The sequence below is a fragment of the Panthera uncia genome (genome assembly GCF_023721935.1).
Source record: "Panthera uncia isolate 11264 chromosome B3 unlocalized genomic scaffold, Puncia_PCG_1.0 HiC_scaffold_1, whole genome shotgun sequence".
NCBI lineage: Eukaryota > Metazoa > Chordata > Mammalia > Carnivora > Felidae > Panthera > Panthera uncia.
Genome location: NW_026057582.1, coordinates 95,999,728 through 96,023,936, shown reverse-complemented (window position 1 = coordinate 96,023,936; position 24,209 = coordinate 95,999,728). Strand labels below are relative to the sequence as shown.

The 24,209-nt window shown below is 35.7% G+C and overlaps 1 protein-coding gene across 4 annotated transcripts in view; it reads left to right on the top strand.

The window, feature by feature from the left end:
* The window catches only part of DNAAF4 (dynein axonemal assembly factor 4), a 70,254-nt gene that overhangs the window by 15,877 nt on the left and 30,168 nt on the right, over positions 1–24,209 (top strand). For all 4 annotated transcript variants that reach the window (XM_049613667.1, XM_049613666.1, XM_049613665.1 and 1 more), the window contains exon 4: positions 10,022–10,253. In XM_049613667.1, coding sequence (XP_049469624.1) covers positions 10,022–10,253 — 232 coding nt within the window. The remainder of the gene's footprint in view (positions 1–10,021; positions 10,254–24,209) is intronic.

The window sequence follows — 24,209 nt, the reverse complement described above, 5'->3', positions numbered from 1 at the left end:
TGGAACCCCCTAGGTATGGTAGTAAATTTATAAGGGAAGAGAAGCATTCATAGACTTTCAGTTAAATATCACTTTTTCCATGGGCCTGTATCTTGGAGCTGTGATCTTTCAAGTTTTCCTCCAGTGAGACAGCTTTTTCCCACTGCCTCCTATTCCCTTCCTTGACTGCACTGTTCCTGGTCTATTTTCTTGAATCCTTGACTACTGACTATTTCCTTCTCCCCATAAGTGGGACAGGAAAGCTGGAGAAGACTGAAGTGGGAGGGATTTTCTTTCCCAGCAGAGGTACGGGACTTCTGCTCTGGCAAGGTCCTTTACTCTGGCTAGTAGATCTTTGTTAAGGAGAGTGCTCTGGGTATTTCTGTAATCCACAATGGTTATTCTTCCCCTCCCTCTGCCAGAGACACAAAGTTAATATTCAGAGCTTCATCAATGTAGCCTAATGTGGTTTCTGAAGGTGAAGCCCACAAAAATATAGGGGCACTTCTCAAGACTGTGGCCTCAAACACTTTATCAGTAGTCCTGCTAGTCCACCCTTCAGTTCTAGTATTTTGTCAAAATGACCCATTTAAGTGTTCCTACTAGTTTATAGCTCTAGTTATTTTTGCTACAGGCAATTACATCTTTGTGTGTTTTGGATACACCTGTCTGTCCAGATTTCAGGCTAACAGTTTGCCCTGCAACTCACTTCTCTAAGGAGTCCAAGAAAACTAGTTGTTTTTCACTTTGTCCATCTTTCTTTTGTTGTTGTAAGGATTGGAGTAACAACTTCTAAGCTTTCTGCATGTCAAAACTGGAACTAGAGCTCCTTTATTACATATATATATATATATATATATATACACATACACATGTATATATATGTATGTATATATATGTATATATATATACATGTATGTATATATATGTATATATATATACATGTATGTATATATAGTTGTAAAACTTTTCAGTGGTTGCTATATGCACCTTTAACTTCTAACAATCTACTTCAAGTAAGCACTGATTCTATTCCAGTAAAATATAGCAAGTTTGTTCAAATAAAACTCTGTTATCTCCCCCTCTCTTTGGTCTGCTTTGCCATTTAGGTATATGTATTTGTTATAACTCAACAGTACATATTACTGTACTTTAAAAATTATTGCTTTTTGTTAAATATAGAACTGCCCTTCGACCCAGCAATTGCACTACGAGGTATTTATCCAAAGAATACAAAAATACTTCTTTGAAGGGGCACATGCACCCCCATATTTATAGCAGCACTGTCAACAATAGCCAAAGTATGGAAAGAGCCCAATGTCCATTGACAGATGAATGGATAAAGAAAATGTAGTATATATATATATACAACGGAGTATTACTTGGCAATCAAAAAGAATGAAATCCTGCCTTTTGCAACAATGTAGATGGAACTGGAGTGTATTATGCTAAACAAAATGAGTCAGAGAAGACAAATACCATATGATTTCACTCATATGTGGAATTTAAGAAACAAAACAGATGAGCATAGAGGCAGGGAAGGAAAAATACGGTAAGATAAAAACAGGGAGGCAAACCATCTTAAAGAGATTTTTAACTATAGAGAACAAACTGAGGGTTGCTGGAGTAGAGATTAGTGGGTGATGGGCTAGATGAATGATGGGCATTGAGGAGGTTACTTGTTTTGATGAGCACTGGGTATTGTATGTAAGTGATGAATCACTAAATTCTCCTGAAACCAATACTACACTACATGTTAACTAACTTGAATTTAAATAAAGACTTGGAAGAAAAAAAATTAAATAAAAACTTACTGCTTTTTAAAAAAAATCTTAGGTTTTTAAATAAATCAAGAGAATAAAGGCCAAAAAAAAGTCTGTATTGTCTTTTTTCTTGATTAAACAATGTAATGTGATAAATCAGCAGTACTTTTTTTCCCTCATGGTTTGTTTGTTTTATAACTGGAAATTTATACCTTTTGACCCCTTTCATGCATTTTGCCTAACCCAGCACCCCATCGCTGGTAACCACCAGTTTGTTCACTGTATCTATGAGCTTGAGGGTTTTTTTTGTTTGTTTGTTTTAGATTCCACATAAAAGTGAGATCACATGGTATGTCTTTCTCTGATTTATTTCACTTATCATAATGCCCTCAAGGTTCATCCATATTGTTGTAAATGGCAAAATTTTATTCCTTCTTGTGGCTGAACAATACCCTGCTGTGTATATATTCCATATTTTCTTTATCCATTTATCCAGCAGTAGACACTTAGGTTGTTTCCATGCCTTGGCTGTTGTAATTAATGCTATAGTAAAGATGGGGAGGGGCATTGTATATCTTTTTGAATATGTGTTTTCATTTTCTTTGGAAGTAGAGTTACTGGATCATGTGGTACTTCTATTGTTAATTTTTTGAGGAATCTCTATACTGATTTCCGTAATGGTTGCACCAATTTACATTTCTCCTGACAGTGTACAAGGGTTCCCTTTTCTCCACATCCTCACCAACACTTGTTATTTCTTGTCTTTTTTGATACTAGCCATTCTAACAGCTGTGAGGTGATACCTCACTGAGGTTTCCATTTGCATTTCCCTAGTATTTAGTGACATTCAACATTTTTTAATGTACCTATTGGCCACCTGTATGTCTTCTTTGGTAAAATGTCTATTCAGATCCTCTGTTCTTTTTTTAATTGGATAGTTTGTACTTTTGGTGTTGAGTTGCCCCTTACAAGATTTTAATTTGCAAATATTTCATTTAGTAGATTTTTGTTTTCATTTTGTTGATGATTTCCTTTGCTGTGCAGAAGCTTCTTAGTTTGGTGTATTTCTGCTTGTTTGTTTTTGCTTTTCTTGCCTTTGCTTTTGGTGTCAAATCCAAAAAATCACTATGACAAGTTATCAAGAAATTTACTACCTGTGTTTTCTTCTATGAATTTTATGGTTTCAGATCCTACATCCAAGTCTTTAATCCATTTTGAATTAAATTTTGTGTATGGTGTAAGGTAATGGCTTAATTTTATTCTTTTGCATGTGGTGGATATCCAGTTTTTCCAGTATCATTTATTGAAGAGACTGTTCTCTCCCCATTATATATTTTTGGTTCCTTTATCATAAATTAATTGGCCGTATATGCATTCGTTTATTTTTGGGCTCTCTGTTCTAGATCATTGATCTGTGTGTCTGTTTTTATGCCAGTACCATACTTTTATTTTTTAAAAAGTAGGCTTCATGCCCAGCATGGAGCCCAGTGTGGAGCTTGAACTCACAACCCTGAAATCAAGACCTGAGCTGAGACCAACAGTTGGATAGCTTAACTGACTGAGCCACCTAGGCACCATGCCAATACCATACTTGTAAGTTTTAATTACTGTAGCTTTGTAATGTAGTTTGAAATCTGTGGGCTTGCTGCCCCAGCTTTGTTCTTTCTCAAGATTGTTTTGGTTATTCAGGGTTTTCTTTGGTTCCATACAAATTTTAGGATTGTTGTTTTCAATTTTTGTGAAAAAGGACATTGGAATTTCGTAGAGATTTCATTGACTCTGTAGATTGCTTTGCATGGTTTGGACACTGGAACAATATTAATTCTTCTAATTCATAGGCCTGGAATATTCCATTTATTTGTGTCTTCTCCAATTTCTTTTCATTAATGTCTTAATGGTTTTCAGTGTACAAGTCTTTTACCTCCTTGGTTCAATTTATTTTTAGGTATTTTGTTCTTTTGATATAATTATAAATGGGATTGCTTTCTTTAAATTTTTTTTAAGTATTTACTTTTATGAGACAGAGTATGAATGGGGAAGGAACAGAGAGAGAGGGAGACACAGAATCTGAAGCAGGCTCCAGGCTCCAAGATGTCAGCATAGAGCCCGACATGGGGCTCGAACCCATGAACTATAAGATCATGACCTGAAGTCAGATGTTTAACCAACTGAGCCACCCAGGCACCCCATGCTTTCTTAATTTCTCTTTCTGATAGCTCATTATTAGTGTACAGAAATGCAACAGATTTTTGTACATTGGTTTTGTATCCTGCAACTTTACTGAATTTGTTTATTCTAACAGTTTTTTGGTGGAGTCTTGAGGATTTTCTATATATAATATCATGTCTGTTGCAAATAGTGACAATTTGACTTCTTCCTTTCTGATTTGGGTGCCTTTTATTTCTTGCTCTGACTAGGACTTTTAATACTGTGTTGAATAAAAGTGGTGAAAGTGTGCATCCTTGTCTTGTTCCTGACTGTAGAAGAAAAGCTTTCAGCTTTTCACTGTCAAGTATCTTGTTAGCTGTGAGCTTGATGTACATGGCATTTATTATGCTGAGGTATGTCACCTCTGTACCCACTTTGAGAATTTTGATCATAAATGGATGTTGAATTGCATTATCTTTTTAAATTTATTTTGTGATATAATATATGTAACATAAAATTTTTATTTTAATCATTAATTTTAAAGCTCAGTGGCTTTAAATACATTAATGTTGTGCTCCCATCATCACCATGCATCTCCAGAGCTTTGTTAATCTTACAAAATTGAAACACTGTGCCCATTAAACAATAATAACTCCACATTCCCCCATTCCCTCAGATCCTGGCAATACCCATTTTCCTTTCTGTTTCTATGAATTTCACTACTTTACGTACCTCATGTCATTGAAATCATACCATGTTTGTCCTTTTGTGACTGGCTTATTTCATTTAGCATAATGTCTTCAGGTTTATCCACATATAGCATGTGTCAGAATTTTCTTCCATTTTAAAGCTTAATAACGGTCTGTTATGTATATACCACATTTTGTTTATCCATTTGTATTGTTTTTTATATTTATGCACATATTTACCATTTCCCATATTCTTCATTCCTTTTATGGATCTGTGTTAGTGTTGGGTGCCATTTCCTTTTAGGCTGAAGAACTTTTTTTTAGCATATCTCGTAGAGCAGGTCTGCTAACAACACATCTTCTCAGTTTTATTTATCTTGGAATGTGTTTATTTCATCTTCATTTATGAAGAGTGGTTTTGCTGGACATGGAATTCATAGTTTATATATTTTTTGTCAGTGCTTTGACCATGGCGTTTGACTTTTTTTGTCCTCCATCATTTCTAATGAGGAATTAGCCTTATTTGTATTGTCATTTCCTGTACATGATGAGCCGTCTTATTCTTGCTGCTTTCAAGATTTTCCTTTGTTTGGCTCTTGTATTAACTTAGCAGTTTCACTAAGTTGTATTCAGGTATATCTCTGTGTTCATTTTACTTTGGTTTGTTGAACTTATTGGAGCTATGGATTCATGTTTTCATCAAATTTGAGAAATTTTTATCAATTGTTTTCTGAAATATTATTGATTGAAAAGTATACATTTTATGGTGGCTCAGTCAGTTGAGAATCCAACTCTTGATTTCAGCACAGGTAATGGTCTCACAGTTGTGGAATGGAGCCCTGCATTGAGCTCTGCTCTGGGCATGGAGCCTGCTTGAGATTCTCTGTGTCCCTCTCCCTCTGCCCCTCCCCCACTCATGTGGGTGAGCATACTCTCTCTCTCAAAAAAACAAACAAACGAAAAAAAAAACCCTTTACATTTAGTTAATAGATTATAGAAATTCTGGGTCCTGTTGTATTTGTTTGTTTGTTAGTTTATTTATTGAGGGCTGTTTATTTTTTAGTAACTTGCCTGTACTTTAACTGTGAAATCAGTCTGGTCTCGTTTGTAGTACACAATTGCTGATGTTTCTGCTAAGTTTTTTAATTCTTATTCTTTAGGCTGGCTTCCTTAGAGGTCTTTCCTGTGTCTGCATAGCTTAATTGTTAGCTAATGATACGGGCAGAGGTGGTAAAGGCTACCACCCTTTGCTGGTTGGTCTGTGGGTAGGTTTTAGAATACATTCAAAGTTGGAGCCAGTTTTCAACTCTTTGTTGGTTTCACTTTTTTTTTTAATTTTATTTTTAATCTCTACACCCAATGTGAGGCTCAAACTCACGACCCCGAGGTCCATAGTCACCTGCTGTACCAACTGAGCCAGCCAGTCACCTCACTTTGGTTTCGTTTTATGCCAGGCTTTCTCAGGTCTTCCTAATAAATACATACCTTTCCATTTAGCCAGACTTGTAAGCTTTTCGTAGACTTTCTGTGGTTTTCTCATTTACATGATCTTTCTATTAATTTTCTGACTAGTTAGGCACTTATCCTAACCAGGACCTCTACCAACTTCAGAATTTCCCTATTTATTCACAATGAAGTCCATCACTTTTATCCACCAAATCCATGGGTTTTTGCTGCCCCACCCTGAAATGAGTCCACCCTTTTTGCCAACAAAGCTGATGGATTCTTTTTGCTAGCTTTATGTTGGCAGAACTGCCAGTCTCATTATTCATGCTGGCAGTGAGTGGTCTGGAGCAACCTCAGGCAGACAGGTCTAGCCTCCCACTGTTCTTACCTGTAACTTTAGCATTTATTCTAGAGCAAACACTTCTCAATATGCAAGCTGTCTTTGGTTAGTTTCCTGTGCTCCAGAATGGTTGTTTTGGATAGATTTGTCCAGCTTTATACTTGATGTTTGTGTATGGGAATTGCCAACCCCTTCATGCCTCTGAGATAACTAAGCAGGTAATTTTTACATTACTTACAAAGCTCCCTAAGAAGTTTTGGTGGTATTTTGATTAGATCTACGTTGACTCTATAAGTTAATTTTCAGAATATCAACATATTTACATTGAGATTTCTCTCTAGGAACATGGCATTTATCTCCATTTATTTGGACTTATCCCTCAGGAAAATTATTTAACATACATATAGGATTTACTTTGTTAGTAAATACTTTGTTAGTAAATAGCTTCTTTGTTAAGCTTATTTTTAGGATTTTTAAAGTTTTTTTGCCAATTACTAATACAATGTTTTTTTCCAATGTATTTTTCTAATCGTTTACTGCCAGTTTGTAGGAAGGTTAGTTTTTATGAGTTTGTATTAGTTGATCTTGTATATAATTGTCTTGCTGAACTTACTTTCCTTATAGTTCTAATTGTTTGTCAGTTTGTTATTTTGGTTCTTTCAGGTAATCTAATTATTTGCAAATAATGACAATTTTATTTCCTTATAATCTGTACTTATATTTCTTGTTTTTAAAATTCTATTGTATAGGCTACGATCTCTAGGAAAATAGTACAATAGTAGTCATGCTGGCTTAGTGACTTTGCTAGAAATATATCTAATGCTTCACCATAAAGTGTGATGTTATATGAGTCCTTTTTAAGTAAAATTTTTCTTTTATGCCTAGTATCAATGGATATTTTGGCATGTAATGAAATTAAATTGTTTTTTCTCTTTTCATTTCCTAGTATGATAAATAAGAAATAATGGTATTTGATCAAGATGCATTATAATTTTAATATTTTCCTCATTTCAATTTGCTAATTTTATGATTTTTGCATGTAATTCATAATAGAGATTGGTTTATAAAGAACAATGCCTTAATAAACCAGACATTCATTCCAAATTAAAAGAAATGTAGATGGGAGCGCTTGGGTGGCTCAGTCAGTTAAGCTCTGTGCTGACAGCAGGGAGCCTGTTTCAGATTCTCCTCTCTCTCTCTCTCTGCCCCTCCCCCACTCATGCTCACATGCACTGTCTCTCTCTCTCTCTTTCAAACATAAATAAATAAAATACATATTAGGGGGAAAAAAAGAAATGTAGATGTCCCCATCTTCAGTCCCCTTCTGAGTTTTTCTGTTTACTGTAGTTTACTATTAAAGCCTTTCTTTAAGAGGTATGTTTCCCATATCATATTTTTTTTAACAAAGGAACTTCAAGGATTGTTTAACATTTGTTTGTCTTTCTCTTTGATATATTTAGTTTCTCTTTTCCTTTTATTGTAAGCTTTGTGGTATTCTTCATGTTTTTATCTTCATTCTAGTCCCTTCTGTCACCTGCTCTGTAAAGCCTTTCTTGGCCCTTCCTCTTCCCTATTTCTCCCTGAAGAGTTAGCCTTTTTTTAAAAAATATAGTGTATTATAAATTAAATCATAAATGTATATGTGTATATATGTATGTATGTGTATTTCTATATGTATGTATATATATGTATATACATATGTAGTTCTCTTAATTATATCTTTGCTATAATACCATAATTTTCCTGTTACTTTTGGTTATAAGGGTAGTCTCATTTTTGGTAGTTAAGGCTTAGTCTTACATGTTTTTAAAAACTTTTCAAAATTCACTTCACTTGTAGAGATTCTGAGGGATTAAGGGCGTTCTGACTGCACATACTTTTCCCTTCTTCCATGTGTTGGGGCAGAGAGGAAGGAGAGGAAAAAAGGCAAACATAATATTTAACTGGGTGAAGTTGTCATCTTCTCCTTTTAGGTTGTGGCTGTCTCTGGCTAACAGTGACTGGTCATCATGCCCTGTTGTCAGTCATTTAAAGGCTGGCTCTTTGCCACACGTAAGATCCTTCCTGGCCCAACCTTTTGGCAGCTCTCTGAACTTAGAACATGCAAAAATTACCATCTTTTGTGCTTAGTTTAGGCCTTGTGTGCAATTCTCGGACTATAGGAAACTCCTGTTCAGTACTCTGTGAAATTTATTTTGAAGTCAGTGTTTCACGATCCAGTAGGAAAATAACAGTCTTCCAGAAGAAGGTATTAGGTCATGGAGATATTACAGAACACCTCTTCAGTGCAGTTTCATACTTAGAATGTTTATTCTGTATTCTGAAATAATTCAGCTTCTAGGAAACTCCATCTCAGCATGTTATTCTAGAGCTGTGCCAAATGTAGTATTTAAATGTAAATTAAGTCTCCCTCTCTCTCTGACCCTCCCCCATTCATGCTCTGTCTCTGTCTCAAAAATAAACGTTAAAAATTTTTTTTAAATGTAAATTAACTTAAATTTACGTTAATGAAACTTAAATAAAAATTTAGTTTTTCAGTCACATTAGCCACATTAAAAAAACTTTTTTTGAGTTTACTTATTTATTGAGAGAGAGAGTGCAGTCGGGGATGGGGCAGAGAGAGAGAAGAGGGAATCCCAAGTAAGCTCAGCACCGTTATTGCAAAGCTTGATTCAGGGCTCAGACTCAAAAACTGTGAGATCATGACCTGAGCTGAGACCAAGAGTCTGTCACCTAACCAACTGAGCCACCCAGGCACCCCACATTAGCCACATTTTAAGTACTTCCTTAGCCACATACAGCTAGTGGCCGCTGTATTGAATAGCACAGAACATTACCATCATTGAGAAAAGTTCTGTTAGATACTGCTTCTTTAGACAATAGAGTCAGGATATTTTTGTAACCATAGGAAAGTCAGAGATACATGGTCAGTCATTTACACCAACCAGTTAGGCTTTCACAGGCTTTTTTTTTCTTTCTTGCCCATATGAAGGAATGTTAATAAGAGGGAAAAAGAGCACACTCCTGTATGATGCACTGCTTTCAAATTCATCTGATAGTTAGCTTTTCTTGTGGAAGCTTCAAGTAACTGCTACTGCAAACATATTTGGCAGCAACGGCATCCAAAGTTCAAACATTTCTACCCACCAGAGACAAATTCCCTAGTTCATCCTTCCTGTTTCCTTTCTTACTATTCCCTTGTTTCTCAGGTGAATGTAGGCACAACTTCAGTCCCAAGACAAGGTAAGGCTGGCATACATAGAAAGGCGTGTGTGTGTGTGTGTGTGTGTGTGTGTGTGTGTGTAAATTTTGGAACAAGTGACTTGTTTTTTAGAAAAAAACAATTTTTTTTTTACCAAGCCCTTAGATATCATTTAATTGAATGCCTGCCCCCATTTTACGTATAAGTAAACTGAAGCTAGAGAAAATGATTGCTCAAGATGGTATCAATAGTTAATGGTAATCTGGAGCCAAAACCTGTGTTCATGGAGATACTAAATCATTTACTATTCCCATTTTAATTTTTTATTCACTACTAACAATTGCTGCAGATTCAATGACAAGAATTTAGAGGTAAGATTATTATAATGCAGTTTTTATTTTTAAAATGTTGCTTTTTACATGTTTTAAAGTTTTGGTAATTGTAATTTTTACAGATTGAAGAAGAGGAGAGGAAAAAAATAGAAGATATGAAAGAAAATGAACGAATGAAAGCAACTAAAGAATTGGAAGCCTGGAAGGAATGTCAAAGAAAAGCTGAAGAACAAAAAAGAATTCATAGAGAAGAGAAATTCTGTGAACAAGAAAAGCAAATTGAAGAAGAGAGAAAAAAATTTAAACATAAAAGCCATACTAGAATTTCAGCATCTAGAAATCTTGCCACTAAAGGTACAGTGATTAATATTTTCTGGGAAAGTGGGGCCTGTTGGTAAAGTGTATGTGTCACTTTTTATTTTCATAATCTATTTACACTATTAGGTCATTATTTTGGTATATAGAGAATAAGTACTATAATATAAAGGCTAAGGTGAAAGATCTATTTCTTCTTTTAGGAAGTAGTGACATTTTCAAAATACAATGAGCAAGGATTCAGTGTTGGTTTTGCTTGTGTGCTTCATTTTGAAATGTATGCAAGTGTTGTTAAATACGTGTTTAACTCAGGTCCAAAAAGACTTGGAGTGGACTAGCAGCGCCAGGAGCATTCATTTATTTCTTTAGAGATAAGAAACTAGGAATCTCATTAAAATACATTTTCATCACATGACTGAGGAACATGAGTACCCTTACACAAACTTAGTTGTAAGCAAACAAGTGTTTTCCTGGCCTTCGATCCTGATGTGTTTAGAAATAGGTAAAAGAACACATTTCTTTATTGAAAGCTAAGAGTTTGATTTTATCTGATTTTAGAATATTAAACTTTGCTTTGGGTATATTTCGTATATTTTGTAAATGGAACATTTTGTAGCAAAATCACTTATGTAATAACAATAATTAACATTTATTGGGTGATTTCTCTATGCCAGGTGATTTTATTGATTGTGTGACTCAGTCTTCACAACAACACTTTGGGCTAAGTGCTGCTATTCTTATTAGAGGAAGTAGATATTCAGAAATGATAAACACCTACCCAATAAGTAAACTTGTGGGATTTGAGCTCTATACTCTTTCTTCTAGGCTATATGTCTTTACCTCACTTTAAGTGAGGTTGAGTGTGTTGAAAAGTCATTAAATGATCCTATGATTTAAGAACCATGATTATTCCCATTTTCCAGGTGAGAAAAGGCATAGAGAGTATTACTAGCCCAAGGTAACACTGCTCATAAATGGTAGAGTCAGAATTTGGACTCAGGTGATCAGGCTCCAGAGTAGGTGAAGACCATTGTTGTGTTATATTGCTACACAGATAAAACAGGCAGATTAGCCATGTTCATTATTTGATTCATAACATATTTTGGCAGGGTTTGTTTGTATGAAGGAGACATTTGCAATCAGAAATGTGCTAGGGAAGAAGTACTCAAAGTGTATAATACTGGTTTGAAAAAATATTACCTTTTAAATGTTTGTTGCCTAGCATCCCAAAGCCTTAAAATAACTTTGAAGAGTGACTCAGTTTGTGCTTAACCAAAATATTACTAATGAAGAAATAGCAAAACCTTGGAAGTTTTAATTACCAGTTCCATGTTATAAAGCACATCCCCCTAATTTTATCTCTTAATGTGAAGCTAGGAGTCTATACTATGATTCAGTTACTTTGCAGGGCATAGGAGTTAAATGTGTGTGTGAGATCCATGCTCTTCTTGGACCTAGAACTTCAATATTGGGTGATGTCATTTTGTTGAAAACTACTTAGTATTTTATATTAAGGTGATTATAGAAGTAAAAAATTTCCAGAGGCACCTGGGTGGCTCAGTTGGTTAAGCATCTGACTTGAGCTCAGGTCATGATCTCCTGGTTTGTGAGTTTGAGCCCCACTTCGGGCTCTGTACTGACATCTCAGAGCCTGGGGCCTGGTTCGGATTCTGTGTCTCCCCCTCTCTCTGCCCCTCCCCTGCTCATACTCTGTCTCAAAAATAAACAAACATTTTTTAAAAATTAAAAAAAAAAAGAAAGTAAGTCCTTATCTCATAGAGATACCTACTGAAATATGCATGGATGAAAAAAATATGTCTGAGATTGGCTTCAAAATAATATGTGAGGGGCGCCTGGGTGGCGCAGTCGGTTAAGCGTCCGACTTCAGCCAGGTCACGATCTCGCGGTCCGTGAGTTCGAGCCCCGCGTCAGGCTCTGGGCTGATGGCTCCAAGCCTGGAGCCTGTTTCCGATTCTGTGTCTCCCTCTCTCTCTGCCCCTCCCCCGTTCATGCTCTGTCTCTCTCTGTCCCAAAAATAAATAAAAAACGTTGAAAAAAAAATTAAAAAAAAAATAATAATATGTGAAACTAGATAGAAGATGAAGTGATATTGGCCAGGAGTTGATAATTGAAGTCAGGTCATGAATGCATTATGGTTAATTATTCTATTCTGCCTACTTTTATATATGCTTGAAATTTTTTATTATAAAAAAATAAGGAACAAAGCATATTGAATTATTTTTATAAACAAAGTAATTTTAAATTAGTAAAACAAAAAAACCTCATTTCCCCAGCCTGTCTTGTAACTCGATGTAGCCAGGTGACAAGCTCTGGCTGATGATATGCAAAAAGAAATCTGCTAAAGATTTATAGAAAAGTATTACTCCTTTCTGCTTGCTTCTCCTTTCCTTTTCCTACGTAAGATGAAGGTGTTTGCAGAAAGTTCATTAGCTATCTTGAGACCACAAAGAGGCAAAACATACACTAAGAATGATGGAATAGGGAAGAAGAAGGAGCTTGCAACATTAAAGACATTGGAAAGCCAGTACCTCTGCACTGGACTACCTTCCTACCTTCCTTCAAGCTTGTTAAGTGAAAAAAAAAAAACAAGAACTCATTCTTGGTTAATCAACTGTAGTCATATTTTCTCTTCACACAGCTTAGAGAACTTTTGACTGATAGAAATGGATAATGTGCAAATTTGGTGTAGCATTTGAAAATTATTCAATGTAATTAAGAATATTAACACAGTAAAGGAAAAAACATGTGATCATTTCACTATTGCAGAAAGGTATTTGATAAAATCCAACACCCATTTATGAAAAAAATTTCTCAGCAGATTAGGAGTAGAAAGGTACTTTTTTACTTTAATGAAGTCCTTTTACAAAAAAATGTATAGTAAGCTTCATGTTTATTGGTGAATTAATGAATGCTTTGCCCTGCCCTGTAGGTCCAGGATCAAGGCAAGCATGTCTAGTTTCACTGATTCTATTCAGCATTGTACTGGAGGTCCTAACCATTACATTACGACAAGAAGAAGCAATGAGAGGCATGAAGATTAGACAGAAAGAAGTAAAACTTATTTGTAGATGACACAATTGTATATGTGGAAATCCCTAAGAAATATGAAGAATGACGACTAGAACTAATAGGTGAATTAATAAATTCAGGATATAAGTCACTTAAAATTTTATTTACCAGAGGCAAACAACTGGGAAATTACATTTTAATTTATTTATAATAACATTAAAAGAGAAAATATGTAGGAATAATTTAACAAAAGAAGTGTAAGATCACATCACTGAAAACTACAGGAGGATTGCTGGGAGATATTTTAAAAGTCCTAGCTAAATGTAGTGATAGAACATGTTCCTGAATTGGAAAACTCAATGTTCGGATGTCAGTTCTTCTTAAACTCATCTATAGATTCAATGCAGTTCCAGTAGAAATCCCAGTAATCTTTTTGTAGAAATTGACAAGCTGATTCTAATATTTATATGAGAATATAAATCACCTAGAATAGCGAAATGAATTTTTAAAAATAAGAGCAAATATGTAGGACTCACACTACCTGATTTGAAGACTTAGCGTCAAGCTACAGTAATCAAGACAAGATGAAATTGGTGAAAGACAAACACAAGTTCAAAAGAACAGAATACAGAGACCAGAAATAGATCCACACAAGTATAGTTCAATTATTTTAACCAAAGGTAACAAGATAATTCAATAGGTAAAGGAAGGTCAAGAACAAATGAATATCTTTATGGAAACAAATGAGGGTAGACTCTTACCTCACTGTGTACATAACACATACATAAGAAGACAATCCAATAAACAATTGGATGAAAGATTTGAATGAACTTTTAACAGAGGAAGACATATGAATGGCCAATAGACATATGAAAAGATATTCAAATTATTTGTTAGTAAGGAAATGCAAATTAAAACCACAGTGAGAGGGACACCTGGGTGGCTCAGTTTGTTAAGCCTCTGACTCTTGATTTTGGCTCAGGTCATGATCTCACAGTTCGTGAGACAGAGCCCCATGTCTGGCTCCTCACTGATGGCTTGGAGCCCACCTGGGAGTCAATCTCTCTGCCCCTTCTCTATGCTCATGCACATGCGCATGTGTGCCTGCTGTCTTTTTCCCCTCTCAAAATAAGTAAATTTTAAAGCCACAGTGAGATACAGTACACAGCACATATCCACTAAAATGACTAAAACAGAAAATTAAAGACCATCAACACAAGTGTTATTGAGGATATGCTGCAACCGTAGCTCTTGTACACCAATGGTAGAACTGTAAAATGGTACAACTACTTTGGACAAGTTTTTGGCTCCTTTCTTAAAAGTTAAGTACGTACCTATCATGTAACTCAGACATCCTTGTCTTCAGTTTTTACACAAGAGAGAGGTATACACCTAAAGACTTGTATTCAAATGTTTATGGCAACTTTATTCACAGTGGCAAAAAACTGGAAGTGATGTTCATCAACAGATGAGTGAATAAACAAACTCTCATACATTCATAAAAATGAAATACTACTCTGCAATAAAAAAGAGAGACCAAACCAGTCCATACTGCATGAAATTGTAGAAAATATTAACCATTCTATAATGACTGACAGCACATCAGTGGTTATCTGGGGCCAGAGGTAAAAGGAAGGGATGAACTTCAAGTGGCCATAGGGGACTCTTGGAAGTGATAGAACCTTTCTGTCTTGATTATGATTGTGATTTCATGGGTGCATACATCTGTCAACTCATTGAATTAATACACTGTAAAATTAGTACAGTTTACTGTACATAAATTATTTCTTAGTAAAATTGAATAGAGTATATTGGAAATATTTCTAGGCAGAAAAACAGCAAAGTGCACATGATTTTCTCAAGTTCTTCTTATTCCTCAGTTATGCTTATGGCCGGACATAGTGAAGCCTCCATTTGAGGGTCCTGGCCCTTGTACTATTGTGTTTATAGGAGACTGGGAAAGGGAATCATTGAACGTCTAATTTTTTAAAGTTTATTTATTTTTGAGACAGAGAGAGACAGAGCATGAATGGGGGAGGGTCAGAGAGAGGGAGACACAGAATCCGAAACAGGCTCCAGGCTCTGAGCTGTCAGCACAGAGCCCGACGCGGGGCTCGAACTCACGGACCGCGAGATCATGACCTGAGCTGAAGTCAGCTGCTTAACCAACTGAGCCACCCAGGCGCCCCGATTGAACGTCTAATTAATTAACTATGGGGACTTCCTTATCTTGTTAGAAGGAGTTCAGTTACTGGAATCAGCCTGTTCTGTTGATGTAGTTTTGACTTGCTTGGTAAGCTACTAAACGTGTTGTAGAGGGAGAGATGAGACTTGAGGCCAGGTTAATTTGTCCCTTTTCAACTTAGAAAGGTAGGGCAAATGTAAGTCTGGAAAAAAAAAAAAAGATTGGTTGAAAGTGTGTAAGTAGAGTTTCACTACCAGATCTCTTCCTCATCATGACAGAAGATTGGGGGTTTCCTTTCTGCACAGTTGTAGACTAAGATTCTTCTGCATTGAAAATGCAGAGATTGAGTGAAAACCTGCATTGTGAAAATCTTAGTACTTATTCAAGGGATCCTCATGCACATGTACATATGCATGCACAAGCCTAGTGTACCTGGGATGCAGATTGGAGAATTCCTCTACAGGGAAGCTAGTGAGTGTAGGATGAAAAAATCCCGCCATTTGTAATGGCCCAGCTAGTTCACCCTGCTAAAGCTGACTAGCCAACAGATTTCCAATTCATGTATACAGACCTTCCAGTCAGAATTTTTATACTTTATCTCTAATTGATGGTGACAGCCAAGACAAAGAAAAATGCAACTTGGAACAGCCAAGTAATGCAGGGAGCAGAAGAAAACTTCACTATAACTAATGTCTTCAAAGAAATGAAAACATGTATTTTTTAAAGTTTATTTATTTATTTTGAGAGAGAGAGTGGGGGGAGGGGCAGAGATAGAGAGGGGGAGAGAGAGAATCCTAATCAGGCTCTGCACTGCCAGCACAAAGCCTGACATGGGGCTTGAACACATGAACTGTGAGATCATGATCTGAGCCAAAATCAAGAGTCAGATGCTTAACTGACTCAACCACCCAGGCATCCCCGAAACAAATTTTAATCATTAAACAAGAACAAGAGGCTACAATGAAGAATACTAAGAGAATACAACAGTTTGGAAATTTAAAATGTGATAAAAATTTTAATTGTAATCAAGTGGTTGGAATATACTTTATAATTTTTTTCAGAAAGTAGAACAAAAGGACAGATTTAAAGTAGAAAAGATAAAACAATCAGAGTATCCTTCCAAGATGTTCAACATTCAAATCATAGGGGTATAAGGAAGAGAGAGGGAAAGACAGAGGAAATAATTTTTTAATGTTACAAAAATTCTGAAAACTTTAATGAATTGCCTTGTTGAAAGAGTCTATCAGGTCCAGCATGGTAGATTTTGTAATATTCATGCCAAAGCACTGATGAACACATTACCAGAAACTTTAGCACCCTTTAGACAAAGATCTTGCAAGCTCCCAGAGAAGAGGAGCAGATCATGCACAAAGGACTGGAAATGTTGGCATCTGTCCTCAACCTCAGCACTGGAATCCTGAAACATGGATCAGTGCCTTCAAAATTCTAAGTGAAAATAATTTTCACTATGAAATTCTATACCCAGCTTATTAATCAGGCATGAGGCAAAAATAAAAACTTTTCAGACATGCAAATTCTTAAAATATTTATTGCTCAGGTACACTGGGAATTATACCTGTTTTCTTTTTCTATTCTTCAAAATAGTCTGCTTTCACTAACAAATATCTGCTGCTCAAACGTTTAGTAAAACTACCCCTAATACATCTAGGCATAGAAGTACATTTAGTTTCTATAATAGTTAGTGATTTCCAGATTTTCTATTTTTTTGAAGTCAATTTTGATAATTTCTTTTCTAGGAAATTGTCCTTATCGCCTTTTCAAATTTGTTTGCATAAGGTTTCTCTTATCTATCTCTATCTCTAATTAAAACATAATTATCTCTATTTATTTATTTCTAACACCATTTTATTTTTCCTTGATCTACTGTTGTAACATTTTGTAAACTTTATTAGTCCATTCAAAAAAGCAATTTTTGGTTTTGTTGATCCTTTTTATAGTTTCTTTGTTCTCTATTCCATTAACTCCTGTGTTCTCTTAGTTTCTTTAGTTTTCTCTATTTTTTGTCCAACTTGTTTCCATTAATTTTGTAATATTTTAATACATGCATGTTAAGTTAAATTTTTTTCCCTCTTAAATACTATGTTAATACCAAGTCACCAAGTCTTGGAATCTTGTGTTTTTGTTCTTGTTTAATTGCAAATATTTTGTAACTCATCATTGTTTTTTCCTTTGGCCCTTGAATTACGAGGGAGTTTTTGTTTGTTTTGTTTTGGTTTTAGTTTCCAAATACATAGAATGAAAATGACTATAATTCTCATATGTAAAATTTTCTGAATCATTATGTTTATAAATTATAGTTTATGATGTGTATTTGTGGTGTTTAAAAAAATTTTTTTTTAATTTTTAATTTTTGAAAGAGACGCACACGCACACGCACGCGCGCGCACACACACACACACACACACACACACACACACACACACAGAGCATGAGCAGGGGAGAGGCAGAGAGAGAAGGAGACACAGAATCTGAAATAGACTCCAGGCTCTGAGCTGTCAGCAGAGTCTGATGCGGGGCTTGAACTCACAAACTGCAAGATCATGACTTGAGCTGAATTCAGATGCTTAACTGACTGAGCCACTCAGGCGCCCCTATTTTTGTTTATCCTGAGGCTTTCTTTTAATAAACAATGGGACACTTAGATTTATTATTATAAATAAAAATACACTTTTGTCTTAGGATTTTCTTCTATCTTCGTGATTTACATTTACCAGACTTTCTTTTTCGTTCTTTTTTTCTGTTTTTCTGCCTTGGATTTAAAAAGTGTTCTTAATTACTTTCTTTTCTTTCTCCGAATTTGAAAGGTACGTATTCTATTTTCATTCTTTGAATGATTAATATTAATTTTTTTGTATATGTTTTGGCATATAGATATAATTCCAATTACTATATTTTAACATGCATACTAAACAAAGTTTTAAGGTTAATCTCTACCATACTTGTAAATATTACAAGGAAATTTAGTATGCACATTATAGTTATACACATCTTCTATGTTATTGTCTAAATATTTTAGTCCACTTTTTTGAGGGGCAGGGGGATCAGTTGACTTCACTATATTTTTAAATCCCTAAATTTAGTCATTATTGTTAGTGTGGGTTTTTTCTCCACTAATAGTCATTACTATTTAGATTGATGCATATTTACTGATATTTTATTTGTCTTTGCTTCTTGTGTTTCACTTCTTTGTGGGTCAAACTGCCTTCCCTTTGATAATAAATCCTTAGGGGCACCTAGGTGGCTCAGCTAGTTGAGTGTCCGACTTTGGCTCAGGTCATGATCTCATGGTTCCTGAGTTCCAGCCCTACACTGGGCTCACTGCTGTCAGCACAGAGCCCACTTCATATCTTCTGTCCCCTGCTCTTTGCCCCTCCCTCACTTGCGCTCTCTCTCAAAAACAAATGAAACATTGAAAAAAAACCTTTATATGAAAGTAAATCCTTTAGTAGTTCTTTAATGAAGATTTATGGGTGTAAGTTCAATTATTGTCTTTATATTTAAAAAAATGTTTTTAAGTTTGTTTATTTTGGAGGAAAGAGAGAGAGAGAGAGAACACACGTGGGCGCTTGCGAGAGCAAGCACACAAACAGGGGAGGGGCAGAGAGAAGGAAAGACAGAATCCCAAGCAGGCTCCACACCGTAAGTGCAGAACCCAATGTGTGGCTTGAACTCATGAACTGCAAGATCATAACCTGAGCCGAGATCCTGAGTGGGATGCTTAACTTACTGTGTCACCCAGGCACACTGATTATCTTTATATTTTTACTTGTTGAAGGATAGTTTGGCTGGTTGTAGTTATTTTCCATCAGTAATTTAAAGATATTTTTCTATTACCTTTTGCCTTCTAATGTTGCTGAGAAGTCTGCTCTTGATCTAGCTATTGATCCTTTACAAGGTAATCCATCTTTTGTTTCTGGTTGCTTTAAAATTCTTCACTTTGGTGTGGTTCGATTTTATTAGTCTCAGTGCAGTTTTATATTTGTTTCATAATGTCAGAACTTGGAATTTACTTTTATTAAAGAATGTATGTCTTCAGTCAGTTCTAGGAAATTCTAAGCTATTGTCTTCAAATATCACCTTTCTCAGTTTTCTTTATATTTCTTAATTGCTCTGTTATCCTCAGATCTCTTTGAGTTTGCAGATTTTCTTCACCTATGCTTAATGTGCTGCTAAACTTGTCCTAAATGTTTTAAATTTCAGTGACAATAATTTTCATTTTAGAAGTTCCTTTTTTTGTTTGTTTTGCTTATTCTTTTGTCATTTTTGTTTCTTGTGCGTTCTTTTGTCATTAGTTTCTTAGTTTTTCATTATGGATTTAGCTTGTTTTTGCTCTTTAAATAAACATGTTTAAAATTATTATTTTAATCTCTTCCGGATTATTCTATTTTTTCAAATTCTTAGGAAGCCATTCCTCCTGTTTGTTGTGTCTGGTAACTGTCCTTCATACTGGATTGTTTCCTTATGTGACTTATGTGTTCATCTTCAGTAAGGATTTTTTGTTCAATGGGTGCATATAAAAAAAAAAAATCTCAAGTGTTGTAGTTTGTGGAAGTAAGAGTTGCTCACAGGAATACCTGGAGTTTTGATTTCTCACAAGAGACATTTTTTTTTCTCCTCCTGTCCAAAGCCCCAGGAAGAACAGGCTTTACTTTCCTAGACCAGTGGATGGAGATTTTATAAGTATCCTTTAAAAAAAAATTTTTTTTAATGTTTATTTATTTTTGAGAGAGACAGAGACAGAATGCGAGTGGGTTAAGGTCAGAGAGAAAGGGAGACACAGAAGTAGAAGCAGGCTCCAGGCTCTGAGCCTGACGCGGGGCTCGAACTCACGAGCTGTGAGATCATGACCTGAGCCGAAGTCGGATGCTCAACCAACTGAGTCACCCAGGTGCCCCTATAAGTATCCTTTACACTAAGAATGCAGCCCTTCTAAGCTTCTAGTTTCATTTCCAGCTTCCCACTTCTGTAACTATCAGCATTAAATTTCCAGCCTTTAGTCTTTATATATGTATTTTGGATATAGATATAGATATATTTCTAAACAACTTTTTTTTTTTTAATTTTAGTTAACAGTGCAATATTGGCTTCAGGAGTAGAATTCAGTGATTTATCACTTATTTTTGTTTTAAGTTTATTTTTAAATTTATTTTGAGAGAGAGCTAGAGAGCAAGCAGGGGAACAGCAGAGAGAGAAGGAAACTGAATCCCAAGCAGGCTCTGCTCTGTCAGCACAGAGCCTGATGCCAGACTCAAACTCACAAACCATGAGATCATGACCTGAGCCAAAATCAAGAGTTGGACGCTTAATCAACTGAGCCAACCAGGCGCCCAATTCATCACTTACATACAACATCCAGTGCTCATCATAACAGGTGGCTTCCTTGATACCCATCATGCATCTAGCCCATCTCCCACCCGCCTCCCTCCAGCAACTCTCAGTTTGTTCTCTATCATTAATAGTCTCTTGTGATTTCTTTCCTTCTCTCGTCTTCCCCCACTTCCCATATATTCATCTATTTTGTTTCTTAAATTCAACACATGAATGAAATCATAAGGTATTTGTCTTTCTTTGATTGACTTATTTCACCTATCATAATACATTCTAGCTCCACCCACGTCATTGCAAATAGCAAGATTTCATTCTTTTTGATGGTGAGTAATAAAATATTCCATTGTATGTAATCATTTTTTTTCTCTAACATTTATTTATTATTGAGACACAGAGAGACACCGAACGTGAGCAGGGGAGGGGTAGAGAGAGTGGGAGACACAGAATCTGAAGTAGGCTCCAGGCTCTGAGCTGTCAGCACAGAGCCGGACATGGGGCTCAAACTCACAAACTACGAGATCATGACCTGAGCCGAAGTCGGTCGCTTAACCAACAGAGCAACCCAGGTGCCCTTCTGCTGCTTTGTTGTTGGTGTATAGAAATGCAACAAATTTCTGCACATTGATTTTATATCCTGTTGTCTTTGCTGAATTCATGTAGCAATTTTTTGGTGGAGTCTTTCGGGTTTTCTGCATAGGGTATCATGTCATCTGCAAATAGTGAAAGTTTGACTTCTTCCTTGCCAGTTTGGATGCCTTTTATTTCTTTTTGTTGTCTGATTGCTGAAGCTAAAACTTCCCATACTATGTTAAATAGTAATAATGAGAGTGGACATCCTTGTCTTATTCCTGAACGTAGGGGGTCCAAACAGCTTTTTTGTCAGCTTTTGAATTACCTGACTATAAATCTCTGATAAGACTTTTTCTTTGCTTACCTTTTGAACTGAACTGTATATTTGAACCTTTGTTTATTTGTTATACTTTTATCAAGGATTTTACGTGTATATAACATTTTATCTGGAAATTGTTTGTAGAAGTGTCTAAAGCCTTTAACTTATGCTTCTATACACAGAAAGCTAATTTCTTTTTATTTTGTTGTTTTACTATTTGTCTTATTTTACCATAAGATTTTGGAGGCTAGATACCCTATTTTTATAATGGATACCCTATTTTTTAATTTAACTAGTAGTTGCGGTGCCTGGGTGTCTCAGTCAGATGAGCATATGACTCTTGATTTTTGGCTCAGGTCATGATCCCAGGGTTGTGGAGTTGTGTTCTGCATTCATGCTGAGTGTTGAGCCTGCTTGAGATTCTCTTTCTGTCTCTGCTCCTCCCCCCTGCTTCCATGCATGGAGCTCTTTCTCTCTCAGGAAAAAAAAATAAAAAGGTAACTAGTGGTCACTTTAATGTTTTTCATAAACATTAAAAAAATTTTATTTTAGCAAAATTAGTAAGAAAATATTTTTTAATTTATCATTATGGAAAAGAATGCTTATTTCCTTCATGTTCAGTATTCTAGTAATCATTAGTAGTATTATACTGAAGTTAGATACTTCATTTTAACTTTTTATTCTGCTTTCCTTCTGTTGTACTACCATTTAAGAATCTTATTCATAAATTTTTAGTGTTTTCTCCACTATTTAGAAAATCCATGCTTTCCATTTTTACTATTAAGTTCCCTATGCTTGGGTTCTTAATTTCATTTCTCCATGTTCTGGAACGTTTCTTTGAATATATTACAGTAAAACCTTAGACTGTGAATAACTTATTCTGTGAATGTTCTGCAAGACAAGCAAACATTTCTAATAAATTTTAACCTGATACATGAGTGATGTCTTGCAATATGAGTTGTACATGATGCCGAATGTCACATGATCACAACTGAGCCAATGGTTCTCTCTGGCTGCAGAATTGTGGGTGATTGTCTACCATGCTCAGATGCTCTATCTCATGCAGTAGTGTTTGGCAGAAATCAGATTTTTCAGAATGTTGCAAGGTGCCCACAACTGGCACTTGTGTATTTTTCTTCACTTCAAAGCACCTACAGGTAGTCCTTTGCTTTCCATACAACCGTAAACTTAGGAATGTTTTGCTTTATTCTAAGTCAGGCTGCTGGCAGATATAGACCCTTTCCTCTGCTGCCTTTTTGCCAGTTACATTAAATACAGTACATGACAAGAGTTTATCAATGCAGTACTGTAGTCAACATCCATATGAGTATATACAATGGCCCCCATGCAGAAAAAGATTCCATTGAGCCAATAGATAGCAGTGATTTCTGTTAATGATAGTGAAAGTCGTCTTACACAATAACCCTCCTCTCTCTTGTTTCCCTTATACTTAGCCACGAAGGTTTTCAAAAGTAAGTGCAGGTTAATTTATTTTTCTTTTTATTGTATATTTTATTTATTATTTTGTATTATATTATGGTATTATAATCATTTTCATATGAGTATTTTTGGGTTGTGGAATGAATCATCTGAGTTTCCATTATTTCTTATGGGGGAAATTTGTGTTGATATAGAAGTGTTTTGGGGATGTGAGGGAGATCTGGCTGCGAAATCTGTCACCCCATTGATCGCCAGGGTTGATTCAACTGATCTGGCTGGCTAGGCGGGTGTCCCCTTCCTCCCTCACTGCTCCATGTGCGTCCCTCCCGAAGCTGCGCGCTCGGTCGAAGAGGAGGACCTTCCCCGATAGAGGAGGACCGTTCTTCAGTCAAGGGTATACGAGTAGCTGCGCTCCTCTGCTAGAACCTCCAAACAAGCTCTCAAGGTCCATTTGTAGGAGAACGTAGGGTAGTCAAGCTTCCAAGACTCCAGACACATCCAAATGAGGCACTACACGTGGCAGTCTGCCTTTCAAAAAAAAAAAAAAGAAGTGTTTTGGATTATAAGCAAATTATGCTCACAAACCAAGATTTTACTGTCTTTGGAAAAGATGGCTAAGTAATATATTCACTTAGTTCTACATATCTAGGAACATCTTTTGCTTTTATACATAAACAACAATTTACTTGGATATAAAATTCTTGGGACATTGTATTAGATAGTTAAAGCTAATTGTTGTAATAAGGAGATCCAAGTTACAGATCAAATAAGACAGAAATATAGTTCTCCATAATCTAATACTTGTTATGTAACAGTGATCCATGTAGGCCTGATAAGATGATTTTGTTCTATGTGACCATCCAGGCTGGTGGGGCCGCCTCTGTTATTACCTCATTTGTCTTCAATCTCTGGATGCTGCAGTTGGCGTTGTTTTTTAGCCAGTGGGAAATGGGAAGAGAAGTCCACAGCAAGCAGATGTACTTATAAGATGATGATCCATAAGTTGTATACATCACTTCTATTCAGATTTTGTTGTCTCAGATTTGGCATATAGTCACACATAATTTTTTTTTAACTTTATTATTTTGAGAGAAAGAGCTCA